This window comes from Pecten maximus, chromosome 9 (assembly GCF_902652985.1).
Source record: "Pecten maximus chromosome 9, xPecMax1.1, whole genome shotgun sequence".
In the NCBI taxonomy this organism is placed as follows: domain Eukaryota; kingdom Metazoa; phylum Mollusca; class Bivalvia; order Pectinida; family Pectinidae; genus Pecten; species Pecten maximus.
This window is the reverse complement of record NC_047023.1, coordinates 2,174,948-2,191,829: the sequence shown is the minus strand read 5'-3', so window position 1 is coordinate 2,191,829 and position 16,882 is coordinate 2,174,948. Positions and strand designations below refer to the sequence as shown.

Sequence of the window (16,882 nt, the reverse complement as noted above, 5' to 3'; positions counted from 1 at the left end):
ATCACAGGTAAACCCCGGAAAGATAGAAAGAACTGGCACCTGGTGTGGGTAGGTTTGCAATAGCAAACATAGTAATGAACGGTATTTGTTTTACCTTTTCGCATAAACTTCTTTGTAAATCACACTAGGATATAAATACTTATAGCGAGTATAGCTGTAGAAATAACTGTTGAAAAACATTATCTGGTATAATTAGTTGATAATGTATCATAAAACGAAAACGGTCACTTAATTACGAAAATAAAGAGTCCGAAACCATGTTTTTTTAATACATGAGTCAGTGTAAACCAAATACATTTTTTTTAATTCAGCAGGTCCTACAAGAATGTTTATATTGCTGCTCGTGAGAAGAACGTTGAACGGACTCGTCACTCGCATCCACTTGACGCATTGATTTTCCCTTGTAATATATACAATCATCGATCGAAATAAACAGTGTTTAAAAGCCGAGGACATATATTTACAGAACATTTTTTTTTCTACAGTTAAGTCTTTTTAACTAGAAATCTATCATATTATAGTTTTTTTTCTTTAACGGGAAAAAGACATCTTCACGATGGTAATAAAGATGTGATATTCATCGTGACATAAAACGACAAGTCTCTATACTGGTGGTCCCAAAAACGTAAATAATCAAGGTGGAGTGTTGTTTAAACAGTTAAGCTACATGATACATGTACAGGTAAAAATATATATTTTGATCCCTATATTCCATTTGAAAAAAAGAAAATGTGCAAACTTATAAGATAATAAATTGATTTAAGTTATTAATATTCTAATTTTCTAAATATGATTGACTTATTTTTCATATGTGTCCGCAAATACAAAAAATCATCTTCATGAGAGATGTCAGTAATAAAGCGGTTATATTCTTATTGTGAATAATAATTGAATATATACATCGTACATATTGTTCATTAAAACATTTTACTTTCAGCATATTTCTCTTTTTTTCTTGTTATATGTTACACTGTTTTTGCATTTGAGGTATAAAACATCGTAACTGGAAAGGTAGAACAGGTTGGCTAAGATATGACGACATTTCAAAAATATCATTCATTTTGAACTTCAAAGATACAAGGATACTTTTGTCAATATCGGGCTTCATTATGTATAGCAGTCTGTCAGTTGTTGCTATGTAAACTGAGACAATGGAACTGATAAGAAAGTCAAGTTTCAAGAATTCAGGTATGAGATAAATGTCTAGTTTAACTACTCAAACAAAACTCTTCTTACTATTTTTATATAATGATCGATAATAACCCAGTCACATGACGTGTGGAAAATACACATAGTATTTACCATATAAGGTTTTTATACCGTTTGCAAATGAAGTTATTCTACGACTACATTTGCTACAGGAAATATCAATCGAACACGTTTGTTTCAAATTTTAGAACAATATATCATCAACGGTGATAATTCATCAGAATCAGACCCAAGTATGAAATAGCAAGTGATTTAGCCAGTTGTATACCAATTTATTTCTTTAGATTTATCTACACCTTCAACGAGTTTAAAACACTGTAACGGTTTTCACATAATCATAATTAGTTGTTTTATTGTTATATTTCTTGTTTAATATGAAGATACTTCGAAGAGTAAATCAAAAGTCACCACTAGGACATCGCTGTTTTATGTCCATGATGTTGAGTAGATATGGTGTTTTAGATTTAAGATGCCATTTAACATTAAATAAATACGAGTTCTTCAGGTGTTGTAAGTCGACAGGTTTTATGAATTAAATTCAAAGACATTCTTATAAGGTTTGCTCCAAAATATACTGATCGATTATCATGACAATCATATAGTGGTTGGGAATCACTAACTACCAGCTTCAAAACAACTCGATAATCTCAAAATATATTGAAAATGTGTTACATATAGTGGCACATCATGTCTTTATTTTTTTAATCATAAAGTGGTCACGTGCTATGTTCGAAGCAGCTGGACGTGGTCACACAAATATTGTTAAGATACTTCTGGGTAAGGGAGCCGACGTAAATAAGGTTAGTTAACTGAACATTTTAATGGAAGCTGTATGGTGATGCTCTATTTTAATATTTCTTGAACTGTCACCATTCGATGAATTAATAATTTTATTGTCTCATCGATGTTAACTGAGGTAGAGACAGTTTAAAACATTAATTGCACAAAATAGTTTTCATTAGGGATTATGCTTCTCTTTACCTGGTAAGATTGTCATCAGAAACAGGCCTAATTAGGCTAAGAGAGGACACGTCTTGTGTTAACTTTTAATAACAAAAACTTGTTCACAATCTGTAATTAGATCACAATAGATACAAACTGGTCATGCACTTTTCAAGTCAGTATACATGTACTTTTATGTTTCGTTGTCTTGCTTTTTCAATGTTGAGATGAAGTCAGCTCAAAACCCATGTGTTCGATCCTTATCTTTTCCCAATATGTGCTTATTATTTCTTCGCATTACGATGAATTGACATTGTATATTGTACATTTTCTCTTGAAGGGCAAGTATATTAGCAGAGACCTACATTTTAAGGGTCTTCACCTGTGTTTGAATATGCTACAAAAATGATACAATGACAATCCTAGCACTGATCCTTGATGTACTGTATACATATCGTTATCGAACAAAAACCCTTCGTCTTCAACTTTTGAATTCAGACCAGATCTCATAACATTGCATTCAGTTTATGATTTAATATTTACCACTACATGACATTGCCATGATTGGACCTTCTACTAGAGCAAGTTCCGCATCTTGCAACAAAACCCTGCATCGTGTAACGTTACAGAAAAGTTGATATTTGAAGGTTGATGACGTTCTATACTTTGTATTGAAAAAGACTTTCCCTAAAGTTGGTTCAAGTAAACTAAGATTTCTGCTTTAGGACCAGTCATATAGCTATATTTTCGTTGTCATCATGTTTCTCCGGAACTTAGAAAATAGATATATAGGTGGTCCAAAAACGTTGATCAATACTGCAGGTGGAGTTTTCTTTGATCAGTTTAGCTCACTATTACCTATGCATTTAAGTCATTGTTCCATTTACTCGTATAGGTAATTTAAGGTGTCGTTTACTGAATATATCATGTGATTGAATGTGCTACAAAAATGAAATAATGACAGTCCTAGCACTGAAACTTGTTGTTCTGTATACATATCATTATCCAATAAGAAAGCTATGTCTTCAACTTTCAAATTGAGACCAGATCTTATAACATTGCATTCAGTTTATGATTTAATATGTACCAATACATGGCACTATCATGATAGGACCTTTCCAGAGCAAGTTCCGTATCTTTGCAACAAAACCGTACATCGTGTAATGTTACAGAATGGCCACGATATACAATTCGTATTAGGTAAACAAATACAAATAAATAAACACAGATAAAATTAATGCATTTAGTTCCTTCTGAAAACTTGCCAATAACATTTCTGAAATTCTTTATTTTTTTATAACTACTTCAATGGTTGAAGGTTGATGACTTCGTATACTTTATATTGAAAAACACTTTCCCTAAAGTTTGTTCATGTAAACTTAGGTTTCTACCCTGGACTGGTCATATAGCTATATTTTGGTTGTCATCATGTTTCTTCCATCACTGAGAAAATATATATCTAGGTGGTCCAAAAAAAAAAAAAACGTAAATAATACAGTGTGAGTTTTGTTTCATCAGTTTAGCGCCCTGTTATCCGTACAGGTAGATTAAGGCGTCCTTTACCGATTATATCAGTTGACAGAAATAAATAGATCAATTAAAAAGGTCAATAAAATGATGTGTATGATATAATTCATGATTTATTTATAGAAATTATTATTATTTACTTCTAGGAATAACTTAACCACAATATAACACCTGTATATGTATCATGAGGATGCGATGTCGATGGTACTTAAAATTTGTGATGTTTACTTATGTTTCAGTCATATGCTTTGTCCGGAGCAGCTATGGGTGGTCACACAGAAATTGTTAAGATACTTCTGGATAAGGGAGCCGACGTAGATAAGGTTAGTTCACTAAACATTTTAATGGAAGCTGTATGGCGATGTTATATTGTAATATTGCTTGAACAGTCACAACTCGATGCATTACTAATTTTGTTGTCTTATCGATTTTACTGCAGTAGAGACAGTTAAAACATTTATTTAACAAAAACATTTTCATTTAGGATTATGATTCTTTATACCTAGTAAAATTATCATTAGAAACAGGCCTAATCAGGCAAACGGGGGGACATGTCTTGTGCCAACTTTGTATAACAATAACTTGTTCACAATCTGTCATTAGATCTCAATAGATAGAAACTCGTCATGTGTTTTTCAAATCAGTATGCATGTACTTATATGTTTCGTTGTCTGGCAAATAAATAATGTTTTTCAATGTTGCGTTGGAGCTAGCTCAACACCCCTTGTGTTCGATCCTTATCTTTCACCAGTAAGCGCTTATTATTTCATCTGATTACGATAACTTGACATTGTATATTGTCCATTTTCTCTCTAAGGGCAATCATATTGGCAGAGACCTACAGTTTAATGTCTCTTCATATGTGATTGGATGTGCTACAAAAATGAAATAATGACAGTCCTAGCACTGATACTTGTTGTTCTGTATACATATCGTTATCCAATAAGAAAGCTATGTCTTCAACTTTTCAAATTGAGACCAGATCTTATAACATTGCATTCAGTTTATGATTTAATATGTACCAATACATGGCACTATCATGATAGGACCTTTCCAGAGCAAGTTCCGTATCTTTGCAACAAAACCGTACATCGTGTAATGTTACAGAATGGCCACAATATACAATTCCTATTAGGTAAATAAATACAAATAAATAAACACAGATAAAATTAATGCATTTAGTTCCTTCTGAAAACTTGCCAATAACATTTCTGAAATTCTTTATTTTTTATAACTACTTCAATGGTTGAAGGTTGATGACTTCGTATACTTTATATTGAAAAACACTTTCCCTAAAGTTTGTTCATGTAAACTTAGGTTTCTACCCTGGGACTGGTCATATAGCTATATTTTCGTTGTCATCATGTGTCTTCCATCACTGAGAAAATATATATCTAGGTGGTCCAAAAAAAAAAAAAACGTAAATAATACAGTGTGAGTTTTGTTTCATCAGTTTAGCGCCCTGTTATCCGTACAGGTAGATTAAGGCGTCTTTTACTGATTATATCAGTTGACAGAAATAAATAGATCAATTAAAAAGGTCAATAAAATGATGTGTATGATATAATTCATGATTTATTTATAGAAATTATTATTATTTACTTCTAGGAATAACTTAACCACAATATAACACCTGTATATGTATCATGAGGATGCGATGTCGATGGTACTTAAAATTTGTGATGTTTACTTATGTTTCAGTCATATGCTTTGACCCGAGCAGCTGCGGGTGGTCACACAGAAATTGTTAAGATACTTCTGGATAAGGGAGCCGACGTAGATAAGGTTAGTTCACTAAACATTTTAATGGAAGCTGTATGGCGATGTTATATTGTAATATTGCTTGAACAGTCACAACTCGATGCATTACTAATTTTGTTGTCTTATCGATTTTACTGCAGTAGAGACAGTTAAAACATTTATTGAACAAAAACATTTTCATTTAGGATTATGATTCTTTATACCTAGTAAAATTATCATTAGAAACAGGCCTAATCAGGCAAACGGGGGGACATGTCTTGTGCCAACTTTGTATAACAATAACTTGTTCACAATCTGTCATTAGATCTCAATAGATAGAAACTCGTCATGTGTTTTTCAAATCAGTATGCATGTACTTATATGTTTCGTTGTCTGGCAAATAAATAATGTTTTTCAATGTTGCGTTGGAGCTAGCTCAACACCCCTTGTGTTCGATCCTTATCTTTCACCAGTAAGCGCTTATTATTTCATCTGATTACGATAACTTGACATTGTATATTGTCCATTTTCTCTTGAAGGGCAATCATATTGGCAGAGACCTACAGTTTAATGTCTCTTCATATGTGATTGGATGTGCTACAAAAATGAAATAATGACAGTCCTAGCACTGATACTTGTTGTTCTGTATACATATCGTTATCCAATAAGAAAGCTATGTCTTCAATTTTCAAATTGAGACCAGGGCCCGTATTCATGAAACTGTACTCATGCTCAAACTCAAGGTTTTGTGCTCAAAATAAAGTTTTGTACTCACGGATTTTATTCTCATGCTCAAGTCGTATTCATGAAAAAATCTGTGCTCAAATCGTGCTCAAGATTTGAGCACGTTCTCAAGATTTCTTGAGTATGGTATTGCCCATGCTCAGCACACTTTTCTCCACCATGGCGGCAGGACGTTTTGTAAATAGAGAAGTGAGAGAAGTGGTCATACCAAGGCCAAGGCTTATAATGGATCGCCAGAACCCCCTAGAGCTCCTTTCAGATGAAGAAGTGTTCCGGCGTTTTCGATTTCGGCCAGACACCATCGTATATATCGTTGGTCTGGTGGCGGATTCCATTACCCATAGAACGCACAGAAGCGTGTCCCTCCCACCCCTGTTGCAAGTCCTTATTTGTTTGAGGTTCTTGGCGACAGGGGCCTTCCAACAATTGATAGGCGACTCTGTTAAGATTTCTCAGCCGACAGTCAGTAGAGTTGTGCGGCGAGTTGTCGGTGCCCTTGCAAGAAGAATCCGTAATTTTGTCACATTCCCGAGAGGAGAAAACGGAAACAGAACAAAGCAAGAGTTTGGGGCAATTGCAGGTTAGTCAGTATTGTAACCGTCTGTTTTTTAGATAAAATTACCATGTCTTATTACATTGTAAATAAGCATATCAGCGTCCTCAAATTAGGTTCCAGTCTCCAACTTCAATGTATCGGAAATGACGTCACACATGACGCGGGTCATACTAACTCACTGAAAAGAACGCCAACAGGCTCTAACAAGCCTGTGGAAGAAATAACACCAACAAGCGACTTGGAATGCGATATGAAGGTCTAGTTTTTAATGATAATAAAAAACATCCAACAATTTTCAGGTGAATGATTTGTTCAGATCCTTGATACACATGTCAAATTTTATTGCACGAGAAGGATGTCATAATTAAATATATAATAGGCAAAAATCGAATAGTGCTTAGGCAAAAATATTTCAGCCTAGACAATATCGATTTATGCCTAGGCAAAAATCGAATATTGCTTAGGCAAAAATAGAATTTTGCCTAGCTAGAAATATAATTTTGCCTAGACAGAAATAGAATTTTGCCTAGCCAGTATTCGAATTTTGCCTAGGCATAAATTAATTAATTATAACATCCTTCCCGCGCCATAAAATTTAAATCAATTAACTTCAGAAATAACTTAAAACATTACAGATCCCTGAAACACATTTACAATAATTATTATCAAAGTAAATGCATATTGCAAATACTTGAAATACACATTCCAACAAATATCACAGATTATCACAGTATCTTGATTTTTCACAACACAACACAAATTTTAAAGGCAATTATGCATACATATTTCAAAGACTATGACCCCATGAAAGCTGAAGATCAGTTTATCAGATTGTACGAAATATTTCATTTATACGCACGCTGTATTATTTTGATTAATAGAACAATTAAGGTGTATTCACATCTTCATACCTCTCACTCAACCTATAGACTTTCCCTTATTTCAAAAGCAAACTGTTTCATTCAAATTTTGCACATTGCTCGTAATGCTCGAGCATTGCAATCATACTGAGTTAAAAAAGAGCAACTTTGAGAAGAAAAAAGGAATTACATGGTAAGTACATGTAGTTTGGGTTTTTACTTATTTGATTTAGATATCTGTAGTTAAATTGATATATCTTTATTTCAAATAATAGTAACTGTAATTAAATAGAGACATCTCTATTAAAAAGTAATTCAATAATTAGATATCTGTAGTTAAAGTACAAATATCTCAAATTCAAATGGAAAGGAATTAATATAAGCTTTAAGCTTGTTTTCCCATCCCATTTGCAATTTTTTGTATATGTAATGTTATTGTGCCTTGTTGAATAAAATAATGTTTAAACTAAATAGAGATATCTTTGATTTTAATACATAGATCTGTATTTATTAGAAGGTAAAGATCTCTATCTAAAATACAGTTCTATATTAACAGATATCTACAATGTATTTGAAATATGGGTATCTCTTATTAGAATACAGACCTTTAATTAAAATACAAGTATCTGTATTTTGTACATAAATAGATGTATCTCTATTCTTAATAAATATATCTGAATTAAATGGGTAAAAACCCAAAAAAGCTTGCCAAAATGTCCACTTATGTAACTGATATTGAATTCAAGAATTGAAATGAGCAGATATTGAGTTATCGTTTATTATATGCCTTGCCTGAAAATCATTGTTAAAAAATGACAATGAAATATATTTTTCACATTGATGAACCGTGAAAAACCCACATTTTCTCTATTTCAATTTTTTGATGCGAATAAATTAAATGGCACTCATACACGTCAAACACCCCCCCCCCCCCCCCCCCCCCCCCCCCCCCTACACACACAAACATCATCCAGGACACAGTCACAACCCCCAATACACCAAGCTACTCACAAATACCCAGGTTATTTTTTCCTTTAAAAAGGATTTATTTTACCATAAAATGTAACTCGGTTCTTTTATTTAGGATTTCCAAATGTCCTAGGCTGTATAGATGGGACATTTGTGAAAATCAAGAAGCCAGCAGCCAATGAAGCAGACTTTCTCAATAGAAAAGGATACCATTCCTTGAACATACAGGTACATATAGAAATATTTACCACTCGACTTTTTATCTACAGGACTACTGAAAACAATTCTTCCCAATCTTATTTTGTGAAAGGCATAAAATTTAATGATGCTAATTCATCAATCATAACATGAAGTTTAACATATGGAATAAGGTACACTCCCTAAAATACGTTGAAAATGATACTTTCACTTATTTGTACCTTAATTCCTGAGATTACACACCTCTCTTTTTGATGTTGCACATTTAAACTTGTAAATAAAGATTAGGAATATGAAGTATGCAGTTTGTCAATATAATCTCTATAAACACAACAGGCAATTTGTGATGCCCACATGAGGATCACAAGTCTAAATGCGTCATGGCCAGGCAGTGTCCATGATTCACGGATTTGGAACGCTTCAGCCTTAAAAGACCAATTTGAAAATGGTAAGAAATCAGTGCATTGGTTCAGGGTCATTTACACAGCAGTAAATAGCCATATTTTCTGAAAAGATTTATGGGATTTTGATACATATGAACATTTCATTAACCAATATTGTATGATAAGCTATCAAGTGTCTTTACATAACTTAAAAATACTATATCAATATATATACATGTATATACTTACTCATACCTTTTAACACTCCGCAGGCAAAATCAACTGAATCTTTGTTTAACTATGTTCTATCTGATTAGAGAGAAATAACTACTATATATCTATTATCATTTCACAGGATTACATGATGGACTTCTTCTTGGAGATTCTGGATATGCATGCAGGAAGTACTTAATGACTCCGTTTCTCCAGCCTGTAGGCAGAGGTCAAGAACGATTTAACAGGAGCTTGTGCAGAACTAGAGTACTAATAGAACAGACTTTTGGCGTTTTGAAAGCTAGATTTCCATGCTTAAGATTCGGACTCAGGATGACACCAGAAATGGCAGTTTCTACTACTTCTGCTTGTGTTGTGCTTCACAACATAGGGATCCTCAGGTTGGATGTAGTGGATGTGGAGCTTGAGCATGACAATCAGCTCCACATCCAAGACCAGCAAGTTCTTGCACAACCTGATGGAAAACATGTTCGTGATCACATCACAAGACAGTATTTCAATAATTAACTTAAATCTACATTCTAAATTATAAATTAAACATTATAAATTAGTAAAGTGACTTAAAAACAAGAGATCCCAGAGGGATGATGATGTTGATGATGATGATGAGCATCAAAATGATGATGATCACCAACAAAATGATGATGATGATAAGCAGCAAAATGATGATGATCATCAACAAAATGATAAGGAACCTTGAGCTCTTGATGATGATGCTGATGAGGATGCTGCTGCTGCTGATGAGGATGATGATGATGATGATGAATGGCTTCAAGGTGTCAAATCAGTCTAGAAACTAACCACATACAGTTCCCTGTAGCATAAATTGATAAGAATTAATAGCTGATATGATGATAAATATAAATAAATTCTTTTGATTATGCTGACAAAATATTTTGTTAGATGACTTGAGGCCACATTAACTTATGACCTTGAGCGAAAATCAATAATATTCATTCTCTCATTAAAGGGAAAATAAACCACAAGTACTGTTATAATCAGTGACAATTGAAGCTTCTGATATTTTGTAGTAAAAATGTACAATTAAATGTCAAAAATTTGATAAAAGCAATCGCTTTACAGTTTTTCCCCTTATTTAGCGATCAAGGACAGACGAGGGACATTGCCATCCATGGCATAAAATATTTAAATTTCAAATTCGTTTTGTAATTTGAATGTCCAGTAGGCTGCTTTCAGGTCTAGGACAGATTTCTCTTGAGCCAATTTCTGTTGCTCCATTTGTATTTTCTTGGTTTCCTCCTCAATGCGCTTAATTTCCAGGGTTAATCGTTGGTTGTCTAGCATCAAGTTTTCCTCAGTAAGTGATGCTACAGATGTTTTTTGTTTCTCTGAAAGAAATATATTATACAGTCATACCTAATTTAAATCAAAATCTTACAATATCTAAGATTCAATATATCAGTAACATCATCATGGCAGCCATTTTGTGAACAATTTCATCTTTTGTCTTGGTTGGAAATCATAATCTGCATAGAATGACAGTTTGATGATATTGACCGACTCCAAAGAGCTGAGGTTCAGGCCCCAAGTTAAGTGGTCATATATGCAAATTCCATGTATGTAACTTTCTACAACTTCCTTGTTTGAATCCAGAGTTACTGGAATCAACTTTTATTCAGTCTTATATCTGCATGCCAGATATTGGATGAGATAGCTTTATTGATTTTTGATACTTTTAAATTATGGGTTTGAAAGTATATCTTCCAAGCAAATGACATTAAAAACAAACTTGGGCAGTAACAAGATTATAAAGTTTCTTTATAGAGTTTTAACAAAGGATTACTTCAGTTTGATATATATGGATATCTATTGACCTACATCCTTTGGGTGATGTCACCAGAAAAATTTAAATTTAATTAAAACATGAACAGTCATGCAATGAAAGAGTGCCCTAATACCTTATAAACAAGAGGCCGAGAGGGCCTGTAATGGTCACCAGGTTGGATTTAGTATTAATTGCATAAATCCAGAGAAGTTGTTACTCAGTATTACAAAAGAGACCCTTTTCGGCCCCGTCGCTTAGGCTCCTGGGGGTTCAGCCGTATCATTTGTATAAATTTGAATCCCAACCAGATAGGGATGCTTCCTGCCAATTTCTGTTAAATTCTGAACAGCAGTAAAGAAATCAGTTGTTGACAGACGGACACCACTACATGGCATAAACTCACCTTGGTCCTTTGGTTTCATTCTTCAGACCTGGTGAGCTTAAAATTGATACAGTTATTAAAAGCACTTACTTTTTGTTGGCTCATTAATGTCTGTGCATGCATCTGATGTTGGTAATATGGCTGGAAAAGATGGTGAAATATTTAACATGACTGTTATTACTACAAATTGGCTCGTATACAGTATTGTGTCTTTTTTTTCATAAGTTGACAAGTGAAAATTCCACGGTGCAGTAATAAATACACTCTCTAAAATATGCTGTTGAATCTGTTTTTAAACAAAATTTTACAATGAAAGACAGCTAGATGTATTCAAATCAAACAGAAACAGTGGACTTAAAACTGTGAAGTGTTTGTTCAAGATATTATATTGGTACATGTAATACAGAAAGAAATATTCAATTATCAGAACATTCTTGGATTGAAAGAATGACTTTACATATTAAATTATCAATAAATCAATAAGTACTTACTACTTGTGAGCTCATAAGTGACAGGGCTTTGGATTGTGGTTGAAGTACACTGTGTACAGGATAATGTGGCTGAAAATTAATGGGTGAAAATATTAATAATCTCATGGCTATCATTAAATTCACACTCTAAAATATTTGTGGAATAATGTTTCTCTTAAAACTGTGCAAAAAGAAGGCTAGCAAAAACTATAAATTTGGTGACAATTAATGCACAGTTGTATTTGAGAATGGTTGCTTGCCCAGTGACAAAATGTTTGTGATTGTCTCATTTTCATTGGCTATTACTAATATCATGAAGTACACTGTAGTTATATAATTGTCAGCACAAAATTCACAGTGCATATTATCTCGGGTACATTCAACACTGTAATAGAATGTTGTCAGTTAATATAAATCCCACCAGACATTTGATAGCAAAGAAATGTATCATGTTTATCAACATGTATGTGTTGAAATATTCATTATTAAATGTCACCCTGTTCAATTCTAATTCCATGGTTAAAGAGTTTTTGATGCTAATTTTCTAATGTCAGTATCCACTTTCAGTTGAATATTTGATAAATATACTAGAGATCACAGCATGATCTACTGGGCCAACATATGACTGATCTCTTTTCTATTCCTTCCTCTTGAATTTTTGAACATAATAGGTAACCTTACATCTGAAACTTGGGAAAAAATGAAGGACTTTTTGAGAAAAAACAATAACTCTAAAACTAGATTGTTAAAATCAAATATGGCCACCAGTTGACCTGTCTGTTATTTTTTTCTGATCTACATTACCCATGTACTGTATGTTGTTCATCATCAACCAATACACTATATATATATATATATATATATATATATAATGTATAGCTTAGAAACACAAATGACGAAGGAAGACAACTTTTTGACTCGTGCCCTGACCGGGTCTCGAACACACGATTGTTTTGATGCCATTTTTCTCCATTCATTCATGATTTATCATATTTATTCAAACTGAAATCAATTCCTAAATATATTTCAGAATATGTCTACAATTTACCTTGACAATCAGATGAGGTGTAGTCTTCCCTTTGAGTTTCTGTCACAGTTATAGGTTGGACTGGCAATACTGCTGAGTTCAGAATTAAATAAAAATTAAATTAGTACACCAGTTTGTACTTAATATACAGCACATTAGTTCGTACTTAATATACAGTTTAAACTATTTAGAATATATTGTTATATTTTGTATAAGGAATGATGCTCCTAATAAGCTTGTGACAAATTCATTAACAAAAAAAAGGTCACCTCTGTCCTACACTGACCAAATCACTGCAAAATTGTAATATAAAGTCTCTTAAACTACACTGTAATAATGACATAGCTTCTTTCTATATATGCAAATACCACACAAAAGGTAAAATAAAATGCATGCATCCTACCACAGACAATACCACACCAGGATAACTGTAATAACTGTACAATGGACTTACTATCACTATCTATTCCATTGGTAATGCCTTTCATTCCAGGCCTGGTTCCAGTGGCAGCAATTATCAGCTCCTCTGCTGGAGAAGGACTTTCCGGAGGAGGTCCACCACCAGTTGCCGGATACCGGCATCCATCTAATTTTGCCTTTGCTGATAATAAAACCAAAAAGAAATATCAGATACATGAAATATATGTGGTGCATATACACTAATAATATAATGCCTAGTTTAAAAAAAAAAACAAGTGTACATGTATATACAGATGTAATTATAACTAATGACCTTCTGGTATTCTGTAAAATAACTTCCAATTATTTCACTATCTATAATAATCATGAAATTATTTTTCAAATACTGCAATCTCAAAACTAATTTAGGCCTAGGCTAAAAATAATACCTGTGTTTCCACTAAACTTGTACTTTTGTGCCTACACTGATTATTTTTTGCCATTTTCAAGGATGACTAACAAAAAGATTTCCCTACCTACCTGTACCTTATTTTTATCTGGCATGTTAACAGAAACACCTGTTTTATTTTTTAGCTGAAGCATACATGCAAGTGATGTTTCAAACATTGGAATAAGGTGATAATTAATTACCTCTTTGTTTGGTGTTAAAATATTTCTTTTTTACGTCTTTCGTTTCTCTCTTACATGTCTGGAATTGTCTACAATAACAAGCATTTTTAGAAATTTTCATGTTAATCATTAAAGATGGATTAACTCAGGAAAGTCTGTAATACATACCAACACTACATACTGTAATCATGACTGGAAATTACTAGGCTTTTCTTTACAAAAATCCTTCAAAAAAAGTTATACAACATATTGTAGTTTAATTCAGGCTGTCCTCATAATGACCAGAACACTATATAGATAAGGTCATGTCCACTGGATATCTTAATTGGCCTGGGTTAAGTGGGGTTAGATGGAGAGAGAAAAAAGCCAGTAAAAATGAAAGGTACCCAGGCCACCAATACAATGGGAGGCGGTTTAATTGGACATGTTAGTCTCATTTTCTTTCAAGATTTTAAACAGCCCCCATGTAAAAACTGACATTTCTTGGGTACTAAGACTCTACAAATATATAGGTTATTATACAACTGACAAATACAATAAGTCCGTGATTATACTGAGGTCGACGTAACAACTGAATATAATGTAAACAATAAACAGCTGATCAGCAATCATGCAGGCTGATCTAAAAATTCGAACAGATTCGTTGACATGGTAGACGCATATTGACGTTATATTCCCTGGATCAGCTGAAGATGTTACGATTCCATCGCGTTGGCCTAATGCATGTATATAGTCATACTAATAGGCTAATGTGAGCAACATAAGACAGCGGCAAAAATCTAAAAATAACATCATTAGAGCTGACGTCACAGTGCACCGTGGGTAGTACTAAAATCAGCAGCAGGCGTCAATAAGATAATACAATCAAATACATGAAGCCTAATCGTATGGCTACTGATTGATTCCGCAATAGCTGTAAAATTATATATCTTCCCTGCATAAACATACCACTATAGTATCAATTTTCAGGGTGATTGCTTTCTGTTTTTTTTTTTTTTTTTTTTTTTGTTAATATCATACTTACGAATTCAGCATCTCCGTTATTTCATCCCAAGTTCTTTTTTTCTTCTGGGATATTTTTTGTGAACCTGGTCCGGACAGTGATCCAAACAGTACATTCTCGTTTGAATGTACTGCTTGGATCAGTGTGGCCTCTTCAAGGGACGTCCATGTGGGTTTTTTCTTTTTGGGTTCCGCCATTCCGGTTGCGGTATTTAGTCGTCTGCTCCGAGGACAGGTGCGCGTATTCCCGCGATACACGAAACGAAACTCCAAACATTAGAGAGTTCTCTTAGTTACCGTACTCAGCTGAGAACGTTCTCAGAAAGTTTGATGAATACGCTTTTTGAGTACGTTCTCACCGGAGTACATAATTGAGCATGAGCACAAAATTTGAGTTTGAGCATGAGTACAGTTTCATGAATACGGGCCCAGATCTTATAACATTGCATTCAGTTTATGATTTAATATGTACCAATACATGGCACTATCATGATAGGACCTTTCCAGAGCAAGTTCCGTATCTTTGCAACAAAACCGTACATCGTGTAATGTTACAGAATGGCCACAATATACAATTCCTATTAGGTAAATAAATACAAATAAATAAACACAGATAAAATTAATGCATTTATTTCCTTCTGAAAACTTGCCAATAAAATTTCTGAAATTCTTTATTTTTTATAACTACTTCAATGGTTGAAGGTTGATGACTTCGTATACTTTATATTGAAAAACACTTTCCCTAAAGTTTGTTCATGTAAACTTAGGTTTCTACCCTGGGACTGGTCATATAGCTATATTTTCGTTGTCATCATGTTTCTTCCATCCCTGAGAAAATATATATCTAGGTGGTCCAAAAAAAAAAAAAAAAACGTAAATAATACAGTGAGAGTTTTGTTTCATCAGTTTAGCGCCCTGTTATCCGTACAGGTAGATTAAGGCGTCTTTTACTGATTATATCAGTTGAGAGAAATAAATAGATCAATTAAAAAGGTCAATAAAATGATGTGTATGATATAATTCATGATTTATTGATAGAAATTATTATTATTTACTTCTAGGAATAACTTAACCACAATATAACACCTGTATATGTATCATGAGGATGCGATGTCGATGGTACTTAAAATTTGTGATGTTTACGTATGTTTCAGTCAGATGCTTTGTACGGAGCAGCTGCGGGTGGTCACACAGAAATTGTTAAGATACTTCTGGATAGGGGAGCCGACGTAGATAAGGTTAGTTCACTAAACATTTCAATGGAAGCTGTATGGCGATGTTATATTGTAATATCGCTTGAACAGTCACAACTCGATGCATTACTAATTTTGTTGTCTTATCGATTTTACTGCAGTAGAGACAGTTAAAACATTTATTTAACAAAAACATTTTCATTTAGGATTATGATTCTTTATACCTAGTAAAATTATCATTAGAAACAGGCCTAATCAGGCAAACGGGGGGACATGTCTTGTGCCATCTTGGTATAACAATAACTTGTTCACAATCTGTCATTAGATCTCAATAGATAGAAACTCGACATGTGTTTTTCAAATCAGTATGCATGTACTTGTATGTTTCGTTGTCTGGCCAATAAATAATGTTTTTCAATGTTGCGTTGGAGATAGCTCAACACCCCTTGTGTTCGATCCTTATCTTTCACCAGTAAGCGCTTATTATTTCATCTGATTACGATAACTTGACATTGTATATTGTCCATTTTCTCTTGAAGGGCAATCATATTGGCAGAGACCTACAGTTTTATGTCTCTTCATATGTGATTGGATGTGCTACAAAAATGAAATAATGACAGTCCTAGCATTG

General features: G+C 33.4%; 3 protein-coding genes across 3 annotated transcripts in view; 2 read left to right on the top strand and 1 right to left on the bottom strand.

Moving 5' to 3' along the window:
- Positions 1-16,882, top strand: part of LOC117334798 (ankyrin repeat domain-containing protein 17-like) — a 70,091-nt gene that overhangs the window by 51,299 nt on the left and 1,910 nt on the right. The window contains exons 7-9 of the mRNA XM_033894604.1: positions 3,918-4,001; positions 5,380-5,463; positions 16,213-16,296. Coding sequence (XP_033750495.1) covers positions 3,918-4,001; positions 5,380-5,463; positions 16,213-16,296 — 252 coding nt within the window. The remainder of the gene's footprint in view (positions 1-3,917; positions 4,002-5,379; positions 5,464-16,212; positions 16,297-16,882) is intronic.
- LOC117334648 (putative nuclease HARBI1) lies at positions 8,543-9,941 on the top strand. Its single transcript, XM_033894389.1, has 2 exons — positions 8,543-9,193; positions 9,484-9,941. The coding sequence occupies exons 1-2, from the start codon at positions 9,100-9,102 to the stop codon at positions 9,867-9,869; spliced, it is 480 nt and encodes a 159-aa protein (XP_033750280.1). The 5' UTR covers positions 8,543-9,099; the 3' UTR covers positions 9,870-9,941.
- LOC117334649 lies at positions 11,584-14,477 on the bottom strand. Its single transcript, XM_033894390.1, has 5 exons — positions 14,078-14,477; positions 13,482-13,628; positions 13,049-13,120; positions 12,022-12,090; positions 11,584-11,671 (listed from the first exon to the last, which is right to left on the bottom strand). The coding sequence occupies exons 1-5, from the start codon at positions 14,184-14,186 to the stop codon at positions 11,607-11,609; spliced, it is 462 nt and encodes a 153-aa protein (XP_033750281.1). The 5' UTR covers positions 14,187-14,477; the 3' UTR covers positions 11,584-11,606.